This window comes from Nerophis ophidion, linkage group LG21 (assembly GCF_033978795.1).
Source record: "Nerophis ophidion isolate RoL-2023_Sa linkage group LG21, RoL_Noph_v1.0, whole genome shotgun sequence".
NCBI lineage: Eukaryota > Metazoa > Chordata > Actinopteri > Syngnathiformes > Syngnathidae > Nerophis > Nerophis ophidion.
Window position 1 is genome coordinate 23,400,301 of NC_084631.1, and position 14,917 is coordinate 23,415,217.

At 38.1% G+C, this 14,917-nt stretch overlaps 1 protein-coding gene across 1 annotated transcript; it reads right to left on the reverse strand.

Moving 5' to 3' along the window:
• Positions 1 to 11,358, reverse strand: LOC133539903 (uncharacterized). Its single transcript, XM_061882219.1, has 8 exons — positions 10,829 to 11,358; positions 10,643 to 10,743; positions 10,420 to 10,547; positions 8,328 to 8,558; positions 5,317 to 5,605; positions 4,999 to 5,231; positions 2,523 to 2,650; positions 1 to 985 (listed from the first exon to the last, which is right to left on the reverse strand). The coding sequence occupies exons 1-8, from the start codon at positions 11,253 to 11,255 to the stop codon at positions 492 to 494; spliced, it is 2,031 nt and encodes a 676-aa protein (XP_061738203.1). The 5' UTR covers positions 11,256 to 11,358; the 3' UTR covers positions 1 to 491.
• Positions 11,359 to 14,917: the final 3,559 nt, after the last annotated feature.

Below are 14,917 nucleotides of genomic sequence, written 5' to 3' on the forward strand. Positions count from 1 at the left end.
TTGATTTTAGTGTTCATTTATTTACACATATACACACAAACACTCCTCTACACGTGGTTGTATTTGAAGGTGCATTGCTCCGCAGCCTGTAGCTCAGCCATACTTGCCAACCTTGAGACCTCAGAATTGGGTAGATATGAGAATCACATGACGCGACAAGGCGAGCATCGTGATGGTCGGAAGGCACGCCGAGAACCATCACACCAGAGTCTCAGGCGACTCGTGTGCATTCACGATTAAGATTTTAGGTGAGAGAGGTCGCAAAAGAGATCGGTAGGCTGTGAGTTCAAAGTGAGTCATACCAAAGACTATAAAAATGGGAGCCATCAATGTTGGAATTGGGGGTTAAATCACCAAAAAGTATTTCCAGGCGCGGCCACCGCTGCTGCTCACTGCTCTTCTCACCTCCCAGGTGGTGATCAAGGGTGATGGGTCAAATGCAGAGAATAATTTCGCCACACCTCATTTGTGACTATCATTGGTACTTTAACTTAAAAAGGCACGTCCTCGATATTGTTGTCCGGGTGGGAATCTGGAGAAGTTTGTGAGAACGGTTCCCCCAGGAGATTTTCGAGAGGGGCATTGAAATTTGGGACACTACCGGGAAAATCGGGAGGACTGGCAAGTATGAGCTCAGCCCTTGAAGGAGCATAGGTATGGGCAGCACCTTTGAAATTTAATTTGCAGGAAAGTAGCGAGTTAAGGGCTGAATTGTCCATCCCCGTTCTATTCTCTGTCACTATCTTTCTAACCACGCTGAACACCCTCTCTGACGATGCATTGCTGTGTGGCACGCACAAAAGTGCCTTCATCAAATGCACCAGAGTCTGGAATCTTCCATGTCTTCCTAGCATGGCCCAAAACCGGTCAATCCTTGCTTCCTGAGGAAGATCTTCCCTGCCAAGCACTTGGTACTCCACAACTTCTTCCCGGAGGCTATCCAGGTCCAATCGCAGCTGCGGCAGACTTTTCCCAAGCTCTATAACTGCAAATGAAAACGAGTAAATTAAGCACAAATGAGCTGGGGATATAATTGTCTTATCCTCTATAACAGGGGTCACCAACGCAGTGCCCGCGGACACCAGGTAGCCCGTAAGGACCAGATGAGTAGCCCGCTGGCCTGTTCTAAAAATAGCTCAAATAGCAGCACTTTCCAGTGAGCTCCTCTATTTTAAAATTAGTATTTACTAGCAAGCTTGTCTTGCTTGACATTTTTAATTCTAAGAGAGACAAAACGCAAATAGAATTTGAAAATCCAAGAAAATGTTTTAAAGACTTGGTCTTCACTTGTTTAAATAAATTTATTTAATTTATTAAATCAATTCCTTTATTCCAGAAAGACAAATTTAAAGTAAAAATACAACCTTAAAAATGATTTTTGATTTTTTAAACACATACATCGGTACATTTTTACCTTTTAAATTCCTTTCTCTTCTTTCCTGACAATTTGAATCAATGTTTAAGTATATTTATTTTTTTAATTGTAAAGAATAATAAATACATTTTAATCTAATCTTCATTTTGGCTTCTGTTTTTTCGATGAAGAATATTTGTGAAACATTTCTTCAAACTTATGATTAAAATAAATAAAAAAAATATTCTGGCAAATCTACAAAATCTTTAGAATCAAATTTAAATCTTATTTCAAAGTCTTTTGAATTTCTTTTAAAATTTTTGTTCTGTAAAATCTAGAAGAAATGATTTGTCTTTGTTAGAAATATAGCTTGGTCCAATTTGTTATATATTCTAACCAAGTGCAGATTGGATTTGTACCTATTTAAAATATGTCAAAAATAATTTTAAAATTTATCTTAATCAAGAAAAATTACTAATGATGTTCCATAAATTATTTTTAATTTTTTTAAAAAATTTTTAATTAGCTAGTTTTTCTCTTTTTTTCAGTTGAATTTTAAGGAGTCAAAATTGAAGATAAACTATGTTTCAAAATTTAATTTGAATTTTTTTCCTTTTTTCTCCTCTTTTAAACCGTTCAATTAAGTGTTTTTTCATCATTTATTCTCGACAAAAACCTTCCGTAAAAGGAAAACAAATGTATGACGGAATGACAGACAGAAATACCCCTTTTTTTATATACAGTATATATATCAATCAATCAATGTTTATTTATATAGCCCCAAATCACAAATGTCTCAAAGGACTGCACAAATCATTACGACTACGACATCCTCGGAAGAACCCACAAAAGGGCAAAGAAAACTCACACCCAGTGGGCAGGGAGAATTCACATCCAGTGGGACGCCGGTGACAATGCTGACTATGAGAAACCTTGGAGAGGACCTCAGATGTGGGCAACCCCCCTCTAGATTTATTTATTAAAGTTAATTGAGCAAATTGGCTATTTCTAGCAATTTATTTAAGTGTGTATCAAACTGGTAGCCCTTCGCATTAATCAGTACCCAAGAAGTAGCTCTTGGTTTCAAAAAGGTTGGTGACCCCTGCTCTATAACTTCTGAAGTTGATTATTAAACAACTACCGCCATCAACTAAGTAAGGGGACGCACTTGAGTTTGGAGCAAATTGATGCCGTGACTCTGGGTCCAACACGGTCATGTTTTGGAGGATGATGTTGTCGAGGGGGAATGAAGTCATCATATTTGTGGTGACAGCTACAAAGAAGTCTCTCACTGCCCTGTGACACATGATCAGATAAAAAAAAATTACAGCCATTGTATGACGGGATATCAGATAGTTACAGGCATGTGACTTGACCACAATGAAAAAGACTTAAAAATTTCCAGGAGTCTGGGGGACTAAGACCCCCAGCCAGGTCCGGGCCCTGGTCGGGGGAAACAAGGGAGGCAACGCCCCTCGAAGCTCATGGTTTTTCACCCATTTAACATGCTAAAATTAACAAAGACAGCACCATTTGAAGAAAATATTTTGGTGTTTAAAGACATGAAAACATCATTAATAGAACATACTGTACATATCCCAATTATCCTAATGAATCACTGTATATGGCTCAGTCCCAACAGTATTTAGTCACTAATATTTACATCTTGTGTTCATTTCACATCCACAGGTGTCATGTTTAGTACTGTTAAACATGTTTAGTATTGTTTACTCATATTTGAAAATAGGAAATAATAATAATGTGAGGGCACTGACATATTGCATGAAAAAAGTGAAAATATTTACCTTCAAGATTGTTACACCACTGACAATATTGTCTCAAGAGACTACATAAGAACTTATTATAAAATAGTATGATATGAAAATTTATTTCAAATAAATTGTTAACTGGAATCAATAATGCTATTCTTTGAATTTCTGTAATGTCATGATATATTTTCACATGGCTTTTTATTTTTAGAAAAAAAAAACATTTATATTTCGCAAAGCAATATCCATTTTCTACCGCTTATTCTTTTTTGGGGTTGCAAAGCAATAATTGGTTAATATTTAAAACAAGCAAATATTTTTTAGCTTACCTCATTATTAACTACCCTGTCTGCAAGTCTCCCGTCCAAAGGCAAAACCTAGTAACTCACTTCTAGCTGATTTGGGGAAAACAAAGGAAAACCAATCCATCTTGACGCTGTCTTACAAAGATCTACAAAGTCATCAAACGTATAGATGTTTTCTTGAGCTTTCATTTTCTTGCCGATTGAGCCATGGATTGAATCTGCTCTCATGAACGTGTGCCCTTTCTCCAGATATTTTAACACAATCTCGGGTGGGCCCCATTTTGCGTTTGCACATTGGGCAAGAGCCGTGTACAGCGTCCAGTTTTTATTTGGACCTCCACGGTTATCTGCCCAAAAGAGTATGCAAGGGGAAGAATCCAGAACAATACATTTAATGAAGGTGCTTGCAACGTCCTGGGCCAATCTTCCAAATATCCCCTCGTGCCATAATATCACATAATCAGGTTGACCGTCGGCCCCCATTCGTGCAAATGTCTCATTAAAGACAATAAGGCGACTGACGAAGAAGCTTCGATTGGTCCCTTGAGATACTAGGTTTTTCTGTTGTATCTACGCGGTTATGTGGTAGTTGCTAGGTCCTGCCATGCGCGTAACAGCTTACTTACGGAACAAATTACAATATCACATACACTACCATGAATTGATTAACGTGGACCCCGACTTAAACTTTAAGTTGAAAAACTTATTCGGTTGTTACCATTTAGTGGTCAATTGTACGGAATATGTACTGTACTGTGCAATCTACTAATAAAAGTATCAATCAAAAAAAAAAAAAAACACTAATGTAAAGCATATCACCTAGGAACTCCAAAATTATCATCAGCTCAGTTTTGACCAAAATTGAGTTACTGGGTTTTGCCTTTGGACGGGAGAACTGAAGTGGGTTGTTTGGGTGGATCTTTCCTCTCGATGTCTACGGCAGTTGTCGATGTAAACAAACAAAAGGTTTGCTCACTTTCGGTTGACATTCAGAAGTACCAGCTAGTGAAAAGTTTGTTTTCCTTGCTTCAAGTTGTTTCATATGTTTTTGCCGTTTCGCAAGTACTTCCAAAGCCTAGAAACATCGTGATCCATAGTCAATATTAGGACACTACGGGCACAAAACTTTTCCGGGACGATCGATTTTCCGAATAAAATCGCCCAACAAAGTCGTAACTTCCTTCTTCCCAACAGTATCAGTGATTTCCCTTTCCACCCAGTCCCATCGAAACTTATTTTTGACATGTTTATCAATTTCTTTTACTCGTGAAGCATCCTTTCGAGAACAGACATCATTTACATTTGGAAAATGGCGGTAATAACGTCCTCATTCATAACATCTGTTATGAATGAGGACGTTATTACCGCCATTCCTGAAGGAACACATCGCCCAATCAACTACGGCGTAATATAAGCTACGTCTCGATTACAAAAAACGAACCGGCAAGTAAACGAATCTTGACTTAGAGATTAAAAAAGACGGAATTCCGACTTTAGACGGAAAAGTCACATGCCTGTAGTTAGCACTTAGGAGGTAAGCTGATTTGGATAAGACAATAATCATGATTACTTGATCATCGTTGGGACAGAGGAGGAAAGTTCATCCATGTTGTCCTCCAAGAGGCTTTGTGCAGCTGCTCCAAGAAAGAGTTCACTGTCTCGCAACTGTAGGCTGGCATCCTTGAACTTGACGTCCTTCAGTGGGACATCCGCAATAAGGCTGGCAGGGAGAAATCTTCCCATTATTCTTCTCACCAGGCTGGTCATCTCCCGGTGCAGCCGATGAACCATTACTCCTTCAGCCTAGAAACATGATAGATTATCAGTTATAAAAATTAAAACAAGATAAATTATGCTGTTAAGTGAATCTTTTGATAGGCTGGCTGACCTGAAACATAACATTGAACTCTGCCAGTGGTTTCAGAGCCTGGGAGAGGAAGAGGAAGAAGAACTTGGTCTTCTTGCTGGTTAAATGCTCTGCCAGCGTCTTCACCTTGCCAGGCTTCTCCACATCCTGGTGACTGGCAAAGTACGCCTGCAGTGCGTCCCACTGGTTGAGCACCCGGTTTATGCAAGTCAGCAAGCTGAGCCAACTGGTTGCACAATATCGGAGTAGCTTCAGAGTCTCGGAGTCTGTGAACTCCACAAACTCTTTGAAGATTTCACAACTTTCGGCACTGAAGTTGAGAAAGGTTAAAAAAAAAAAAATAAAAGTAAAGAAGTTGAAAAGACAGGGAACCAAGAAGACATCCAATAACTGTCAAATAGCAGACCTGGGCAAAATCAGGCCCAGGGGCCACATGCGGCCCGTTAAGCTTTTCAATCCGGCCCACCGGACATTCCCAAATAATTTTTTTTTTTATCTTTAAGATGAAAACTGTAGCTGCCATTATGATGTGCAGTGATGTTTTCTATTGACCGTAAGTCTTCGACTATACAAAGTATTTCAATGGTTGGTGTGGAGAGGCGGAGCCGATGGTCCGACAGAGAGGCAGGGCATGCCGGGAGCGACGCCACAAGCGAGATTAGGTGCGTGGATCGTGCACCTGGATACAATTAATGAATCCTCTCGCACTGTTAAAAGGGGTGGCAGCTGTGAACGTTGAAGAAAGAGGTGGAGAAACAAGGAAGGACGAGAGGAAAATACCAGTGCATGCAAGGACGAAGTGAGCGAGAGCAAGAGGCAGACAGACGTGGACGGCTGAAAAGCTACACGGAGGAGCGAGCACAGAGCGACGGAAGCTAAAAAGCAACTCGCGAAAGATTCTCTTGATTGAAAAATGAAGTCTACACCTGCCAGCGAATGTCTGTGCTTGGTGGTTCATGGAACCCGCAAGACGGCACGAGTCACAGTTGGAATCTGCGCTTATGGATGATATACAGTACCAGTTATTATGGTCATCTAATTAGTTACTATGGTAATCTACATCACAGCAAGTTAGACGAGACACCAAGCAGTGTGGGCGGGAAGCGTTTTCACAACAAAGTTCTAAAACTTAGTGATGTATCAGATTTTAGGTGGGTTTATTTTTTACCCTTTGCGTTCATATTGCACTGTTTGTTGCGTTCCACTTGATTGTAAAATGTGCTGATCGAAAGGGGGTGTGACATGTAAAATATGCTGATCGAAAGGGGGTGTGACATTCATATTTTGTTAATGTTCAGTGGTTAATCATTCATAGAAAAATGTAAAAATTCTGTTATGTTTTTTAAGGCAGTCTGTCAATGTTTTTAGCATTCAATCAGACGTTATTGTAAACTTTTGAATTGGTGTCCCTAAAAATAGATATACCGGCCCCCAGACACTTTTTTCTCTAAATGTAAAGATTCCATTATGTTTTTTAAAGCAGTCTGTCATGTTTTAGCATTCAATCAGACATTATTGTAAAGTTTTGAATTGGTGTCCCTAAAAACAGATATACCGGCCCCCAGCCCCAGACACATTTTTTTCTCTAAATGTAAAAATTCCATTACGTTTTTTTAAGGCAGTCTGTCATAATGTTTTTAGCATTCAATCAGACATTATTGTAAAGTTTCGAATTGGTGTCCCTAAAAATAGATATACCGGCCCCCAAGCATTTTTTTTTCTCTAAATGTAAAACATTTTTTAAAAATTCCATTACGTTTAAGGCAGTCTGTCATAATGTTTTTAGCATTCAATCATACATTATTGTAAAGTTTTGAATTGGTGTTGTCACGCCAAATTTCTTCCCCCCTACAAAAACCTTCCCACCCCATTTACTTCCGGGGTCATGATTAATACAGACATTTTGTTAACGCTATATTATAAAAATATAACGCTATATTATTAAAATGCAGACGTTTTGTTAACGCAATATTATAAAAACAATTTAAAACAATTTAAAAACAATTTACAAACACAAGCTATGGGATGACGCATTTACTTCCGGAGTCACGTTTTCTCTTATGTCATCCCATAGCTTGTGTTTGTAAATTGTTTTTTCAATTTTTTTATAATATAGCGTTAACAAAACGTCTGTATTAATCATGACCCCGGAAGTAAATGGGGGGGGGGGGGTGGGGTTTGTAGGGAGAAGAAATTTGGCGTGACAGCATCCCTAAAAATAGATATACAGGCCCCCAGCCCCAGACACATTTTTTCTCTAAATGTAAAAAAAAAAGTAAAAATTCCATTACGTTTTTTAAGGCAGTCTGTCAATGTTTTTAGCATTCAGACAGACATTGTAAAGTTTTTACTTGGTGTGCCTAAAAATAGATATACCGGCCCCCAGACACATTTTTTTCTCTAAATTTAAAAATTCCGTTGTTTTTTAAGGCAGTCTGTCATAATGTTTATAGCATTCAATCAGACATCATTGTAAAGTTTTGAATTGGTGTCCCTAAAAATAGATATACCGGCCCCCAGCTCCAGACATTTTTTTCTCTAAATGTAAAAATTCCATTACGTTTTTTAAGGCAGCCTGTCATGTTTTTAGCATTCAATCAGACATTACTGTAAAGTTTTGAATTGGTGTCCGTAAAAATAAATATACCAACTCCCAGACACATTTTTTCTCTAAATGTAAAAATTTTTTTTTTAATTCTGTTGTTTTTTAAGGCAGTCTGTCATAATGTTTATAGCATTCAATCAGACATCATTGTAAAGTTTTGAATTGGTGTCCCTAAAAATAGATATATACCGGCCCCCAGCCCCAGACACATTTTTTCTCTAAATGTAATTTTTTTTTTTTTAATTCCATTACGTTTAAGGCAGTCTGTCATAATGTTTTTAGCATTCAATCAGACATTATTGTGAAGTTGGTGTCCCTAAAAATAGATATACCAGCCCTCAGACACAAAATAATTGCCCAGGCCTGGCACAGAGGCTCTCTTTTATCTCATGTGCCAGTGTAACATCCATCATATCAATAGACTTACCTGATGTCAAAGTGAGCATATATACCGCTGAGTATGTCTTCAATAGGCTGGCGTAGAGCCTCAATGCCACATCCTGTGGCCAGCTGGACCAGATGACAGATGCATCCCAGGTCAATTAGGGACGACTGCACGTCTTTGATTCTGCTCACAACAGCATTGTGCTTCCCCTTCATTACACTGGCATTATCGCTATTAAATGCCACAACGTTTCTCCAGTCAATTTGTCTGTCACTAGGAATAAAGAAAGTACAACATTACTATATTAGTGGTCTGTCTTCTAGCACAGTGGTTCTCAAATTGGGGTACTTGAAGGTATGCCAAGGGGTATGTGAGATTTTTTTTTTAAATATTCTAAAAATAATTCAAAAATCCTTTATGAATATATTTATTGAATAATACTTCAATTAAATATGAAGTAAGTTCATAAACTGAAAAAAAAAAATACAATGCAATATTCAGTGTTAACAGCTAGATTTTTTTGCGGACATGTTCCATAAATATTGATGCTAAATATTTCTTTTTTTGTGAAGAAATGTTCAGAATTAAGTTCATGAATCCAGATGGATCTCCATTACAATCCCCAAAGAGGGCACTTTAAGTTGATGATTACTTCTATGTGTAGAAATCTTTATTTATAATTGAATGACTTGTTTATTTTTCAACAAGTTTTTACTTACTTTTATACCTTTTTTCCAAATAGTTCAAGAATCATCACTACAAATGAGAAATATTTTGCACTGTTATACAATTTAATAAATCAGAAACTGATGACATAGTACTGTATTTTACTTCATCTCTTTTTTTCAACCAAAAATGCTTTGCTCTGATTAAAATACTGAAAAAAGGTTGAGAACCACTGTCCCAGCATATTGTAATGTATTTAAAGTTAGTTCAAGTTCCCATGCTTGTCACACACGAAGTGGCGAAATTATTCTCTGCATTAGACCCTTCACCCTTGATCACCCCCTGGGAGGTGAGGAGAGCAGTGAGCAGCAGCGGTAGCCGCGCCCGGGAATTGTTTACACCAGGGGTGCCCACACTTTTTCTGCAGGCGAGCTACTTTTCAATTGACCAACTCGAGGGGATCTACCTCATTTATATATATCATTTATATTCATTTATTTATGAAAGAGACATTTTTGTAAACAAGTTAAATGTGTTTAATGATAATACAAGCATGTGTAACACATATAGATGTCTTTCTTTCACGAAGACAAGAATATAAGTTGGTGTATCACCTGATTCTGATGACTTGCATTGATTGGAATCAGACAGTAATGATGATAACGCCCACATTTTCAAATGGAGGAGAAAAAAAGTTGTCCTTTCTGTACAATACCACATGAAAGTGGTTGGTTTTTGGCATCTAATTCATCCAGCTTCCATACACTTTACAAGAAAAACATTGGCGGCAAATTCCGTAGCTTGCTTGATTGACATTCACGGCACCCGAGGGTCTTGTGAGATGACGCTGGCTGCTGCCAGTTCATTATTATGAAAAAATGACAAAGAGGAAGGCGAGAAACACTTTTTATTTCAACAGACTTTCGCGCCGTCCCTTCCGTCAAAACTCTAAAGGCCGACTGCACATTTCCTATCTTCACAATAAAAGCCCTGCTTCATGCTGCCTGCGCTAACAAAATAAGAGTCTCGGAAAGCTGGCGTGCACAAGTGATGTGCACGCCAGCTTTCTGAGGGATCGCTTGTGCACGCCAGTTTTCCGAGACTCTTATTTAGTTAGCGCAGGCAGCATGAAGCAGGGCTTTTATTGTGAAGATAGGAAATGTGCAGTCGGCCTTTAGAGTTTTGACGGAAGGTACGGCGCGAGAGTCTGTTGAAATAAAAAGTGTTTCTCGACTTCCTCTAGGTCATATTTTAATAATAATGATCTTGCAGCAGCCAGCGTCATCTCACAAGACACTCCGGTACCGTGAATGTCATTTAAGTGACGTCTTGGTGAAGATTGATGATCACTAATTTTTAGGTCTATTTTTTTTAAAAGCCTGGCTGGAGATCGACTGACACACCCCTGGTAGCTCGCGATCGACGTAATGGGCACCCCTGGTTTACACAATAGCCACTTTACATTTACCTGAGCACGGTGTTCAGTGCCTCAAAGAGGTTCTGTGCTGTGCCAACTTTGCACGCTGGCATGTGCAGAAACTTTGTCACCACCTCCTCAGTTTTGGGATCGCAAACCCTGGCCAATATCACAAACTCCTTTAAAAAACAAAAACATGTATTTAGATAGAAATTTGCACTGACAGCAGCTATAAATTTAATTTACAAGAGAAGTGTAAATACAAAATACATACTTTATCCGTGTTTCTGCTTGTGCTTTCATCACACATCAGGGCAAAGGGTTGGTTTTGGCACAGGTCGACCGCTTCCTTGTCCAATTCCGGGGCAATGGCATCTATCAAATACACAGTAATGAAAACACATTTGTTCTAACTGCACTGTACTTGCTGCTTACTTATAAAAAAAACAACAACACTTACCTTTCATTATTTGAGTAGCCTTTGTTCTGTCATTTGCGTACTGGCAAGCGATCTCTGAGTCCGGGAACATATCCTTCACGGATTTGTTGAAGTCGTCCGCAAATGAGAACGGGATGTCGCTTGCAGCGATCAGCATAGCCATCTTTGTCTCGGCATATGTTACACCCTTGGGTTGACATTTTGCAAGCTGGCCCATGATAATGGAATGAGAATGGCGCTGCGCCGCCGCGGCCTTGTGCTTCTCCGACCGTTCGTGAATGAGTATATCCGTTCGGCCGCCGTGCTCGATGGAGATGTCTGATCTACAAAAATTGCAGGCGGCGTACCCCTTCCCTTTCCAGCTGTCCTGGATGAACTGAAATTCTTTTTTCCAATCGTTTCGGAACTTGCAAGAGTACCTTTTCTTCTTCTTACTCGTCGTCTCCATTTTGTTGTACGTACACTAAGTCCTAAACAATGCCTCAGAAAAATAGTAACCGAGGCGGCACGCTGTTTATATAAAAAAAAAAGCGGACGTGACGGAGGAGAGACACTCTCCTCCGTCACGTCCGCATGCTGTCCTGGACAGATTGCGGACGTGATGGAAGACATCAAGCGGCCGTTAAAGGGTGAATGTTTTGTTGAGCCTAATCTGGACGTAGAAAACTCTTATTTCTCAATTTAGCCCGGTAGCTTTGTTTATTTATTTTACTTCCTGGTCCAAAGCTGGTATTTTCTTCTTCCGGTTAGTGAAGCGCAATACATCCCGTCACAGCGGCAAGGATACACACTTTCACAATAAAGGTTTAAGCAGTATACATTACAGCAGAGGTTCTCAAACTTTTTTCAGTGATGTACCCCCTGTGAACACTTTTTTGAATTCAAGTACCCCCTAATCAGAGCAAAGCATTTTTGGTTGAAAAAAAAAAAGAGATAAAGAAGTAAAATACAGCACTATGTCATCAGTTTCTGATTTATTAAATTGTATAACAGTGCAAAATATTGCTCATTTGTAATGATCTTGCTTGAACTATTTGGAAAAAATATATAAAAATGACTAAAAACTTGTTGAAAATAAACAATTGCTTAAATTATAAATAAATATTTGTACACATAGCAGTAATTATCAACTAAAAGTGCCCTCTTTGGGTATTGTAATAGACATCCATCTGGATTCAAAAACGTAATCTAAAATGATTCTTAACAAAAAAATAAATCTTTAACATCACCATTTATGGAACATGTCCACAAAAAATCTAGCTGTCAACACTGAATATTGCATTGTTGCATTTCTTTTCACAGTTTATGAACTTACATTCATATTTTGTTGAAGTGTTATTCAATAAATATATTTATAAAGGATTTTTAAATTGTTGCTATATTTAGAATATTTAAAAAAAAATCTCACTTACCCCTTGGCATACCTTTAAGTACCCCCAGGGGTACGTGTACCCCCATTGGAGAACCACCTTATTACATCAGGCCTGAGCAATTATTTTGACTCGGGGGCCACATTTACAGAAAAAAATGTGTCTGGGGGGCCGGTATATCTATGTTAATGAACACTAATACAAAACCTCACAATAATGTCTGATTGAATGCTAAAAACATTATGACAGACCGCCTTAAAAAACACAATAGAATTTTAAATTTTTCTATGAAAGATAAAACACCGAATACTGACAAAATATGAACGCCCCACCCCCTTTTACAATCAAGTGAAACGCAACAAAAATGCAACAACAGTGAAATATGAACGCATAGCTGATATATATATATATATACATATATATATATATATATATATATATATATATATATATATATATATATACATATATATATATACATATATATATATATATATATATATATATATATATATATATATACACAATCTGATATATCTGATACATCACTAAGCTTTAGAAATTTGTTGTGAAAATCTCCTTCCGCCTCTGTGGAAACGCTCCACACCCACACAGCTGCTGTGATGTAGATGACCAGAGTAACTAATTAGATGACCATAGTATCAATCAATCAATCAATCAATGTTTACTTATATAGCCCTAAATCACTAGTGTCTCAAAGAGCTGCACAAACCACTACGACATCCTCGGTAGGCCCACATAAGGGCAAGGAAAACTCACACTCAGTGGGACATCGGTGACAATGATGACTATGAGAACCTTGAAGAGGAGGAAATCAATGGATGTCGAGCGGGTCTAACATGATACTGTGAAAGTTCAGTCCATAATGGATCCAACACAGTCGCGAGAGTCCAGTCCAAAGCGGATCCAACACAGCAGCGAGAGTCCAACACAGTCGCGAGAGTCCAGTCCAAAGCGGATCCAACACAGCAGCGAGAGTCCCGTTCACAGCGGAGCCAGCAGGAAACCATCCCAAGCGGAGGCGGATCAGCGGCGCAGAGATGTCCCCAGCCGATACACAGGCAAGCAGTACATGGCCACCGGATCGGACCGGACCCCCTCCACAAGGGAGAGTGGGACATAGGAGAAAAAGAAAAGAAAGGGCAGATCAACTGTAACTAATTAGTAACAAATTAGATGACCATAGTAACTAATTAGATGACCATAGTAATAGTCATCCATAAGCGCAGATTCCAACCATTGAAATACTGTGTATAGTTCAAGACTTACGGTCATTAGAAAACATCACTGCACATATAATGGCAGCTACACTTTCCATCTTAAAGATCTAAAAAAAATATATTTGGGAATGTACGGCGGGCCAGATTGAAAAGCACAACTGGCTGCCTTAATATGCCCAGGTCTGCATTACAGGTTTCAGGTTGGATGGTTGAAGAGGACGCTAAATGCACGCCCACAATATTGTTGTCCAGGTGGAAATAGGTAGAAATTCGTGAGAATGGTTGCCCCGGGAGATTCTCGGGAGGAGCACTGAAATTCGGGACTCTCCCGGGGAAATCGGGAGGGCTGGCAAGTACGGCAAACGTTAGCTTGAGCATCATTTCAGATAAATAAGAGAAATGAAATAAAAACAATTTATGAATAGTGTTACATCATTAGCCGTATACACTAGAGATGAATAATATATATATATTTCAATTGTTACACCAGCAACTATTAGATGTGACTTCTTGTTCTGTGTGCATCATTCATTAATGTCCCACTGAAACACAAACTAGCCTACAATGGTTCCACGGTCCGTTTCCTCTCCGCCGCAGTATTTCTTCTTCTTTTTGATTTTCCGGCAGAATGCATGCCTCTTGGGCTTATTGCTGCCACCTGCTGGTTTTTATTTGGAATTCCTTCGTCACCTCGAATGTGTCAACGATATTCTGTAGGAAAAAAAATTGAAAAGGAATTTTACCCTTGCAACCCCCTTATACTATTGGCTAAGTTTTATATTCATAAACGCTAGTTCCTCAATACCCGACCTTTTTTTTGTGCCTTTAAAAAAAGATTTAGAACTCTACATTAAAACACTCTAACTCTAACAACCAAAAAGCTGTGAAAACGATGATGCTGTGTGTTCCAAATTCAAGTTATTTACTGAGATTGAGTGAGCCTATGGCTTTGCACTTTGTTTATTTTATATATATATATATATATATATATATATATATATATATATATATATATATATACATATATATATATATATACATATATATATATATATATATATATATATATATATATATATATATATATATATATATATATATATATATATATATATACTTAGACTTAGACAAACTTTAATGATCCACAAGGGAAATTGTTCAACACCGTAGCTCAGTTACAATGATGGAAAATGCAAAGATGGAAATTACAATGCAGGTATAAATAGACTAGATATAGCAATATAAAATATAACATATCTGCGAATATATACAATATATACTTAATATGTGTACAGCATGTTATGTATACAGATATATTATGTCTACAACATATATACAATATATGCCAATCACCCTGTACAATATTACAGTATATGTGGCAGCCCGAGCATAAAATAGAGAGTAGATCCAGCAGAAAATAGAATATAGACAATAAAAACAGAGAGAAGTAGCTGACATAGAGGGTGTCAGTTTTTTTTGTATTTATTTTTGTATATATA

What these genes read in the sequence shown, in the direction of transcription:
- LOC133539903 (XM_061882219.1), bottom strand. Translation starts at nt 11,255, where the DNA reads ATGGAGACGACGAGTAAGAAGAAGAAAAGGTACTCTTGCAAGTTCCGA. An exon ending in CAAGCAGAAACACGGATAAA is followed by an intron (nt 10,548 to 10,642) that starts GTATGTATTTTG and finishes TGTTTTTTAAAG; the next exon opens with GAGTTTGTGATATTGGCCAG. An exon ending in TATGCTCACTTTGACATCAG is followed by an intron (nt 5,606 to 8,327) that starts GTAAGTCTATTG and finishes TCTCAACTTCAG; the next exon opens with TGCCGAAAGTTGTGAAATCT.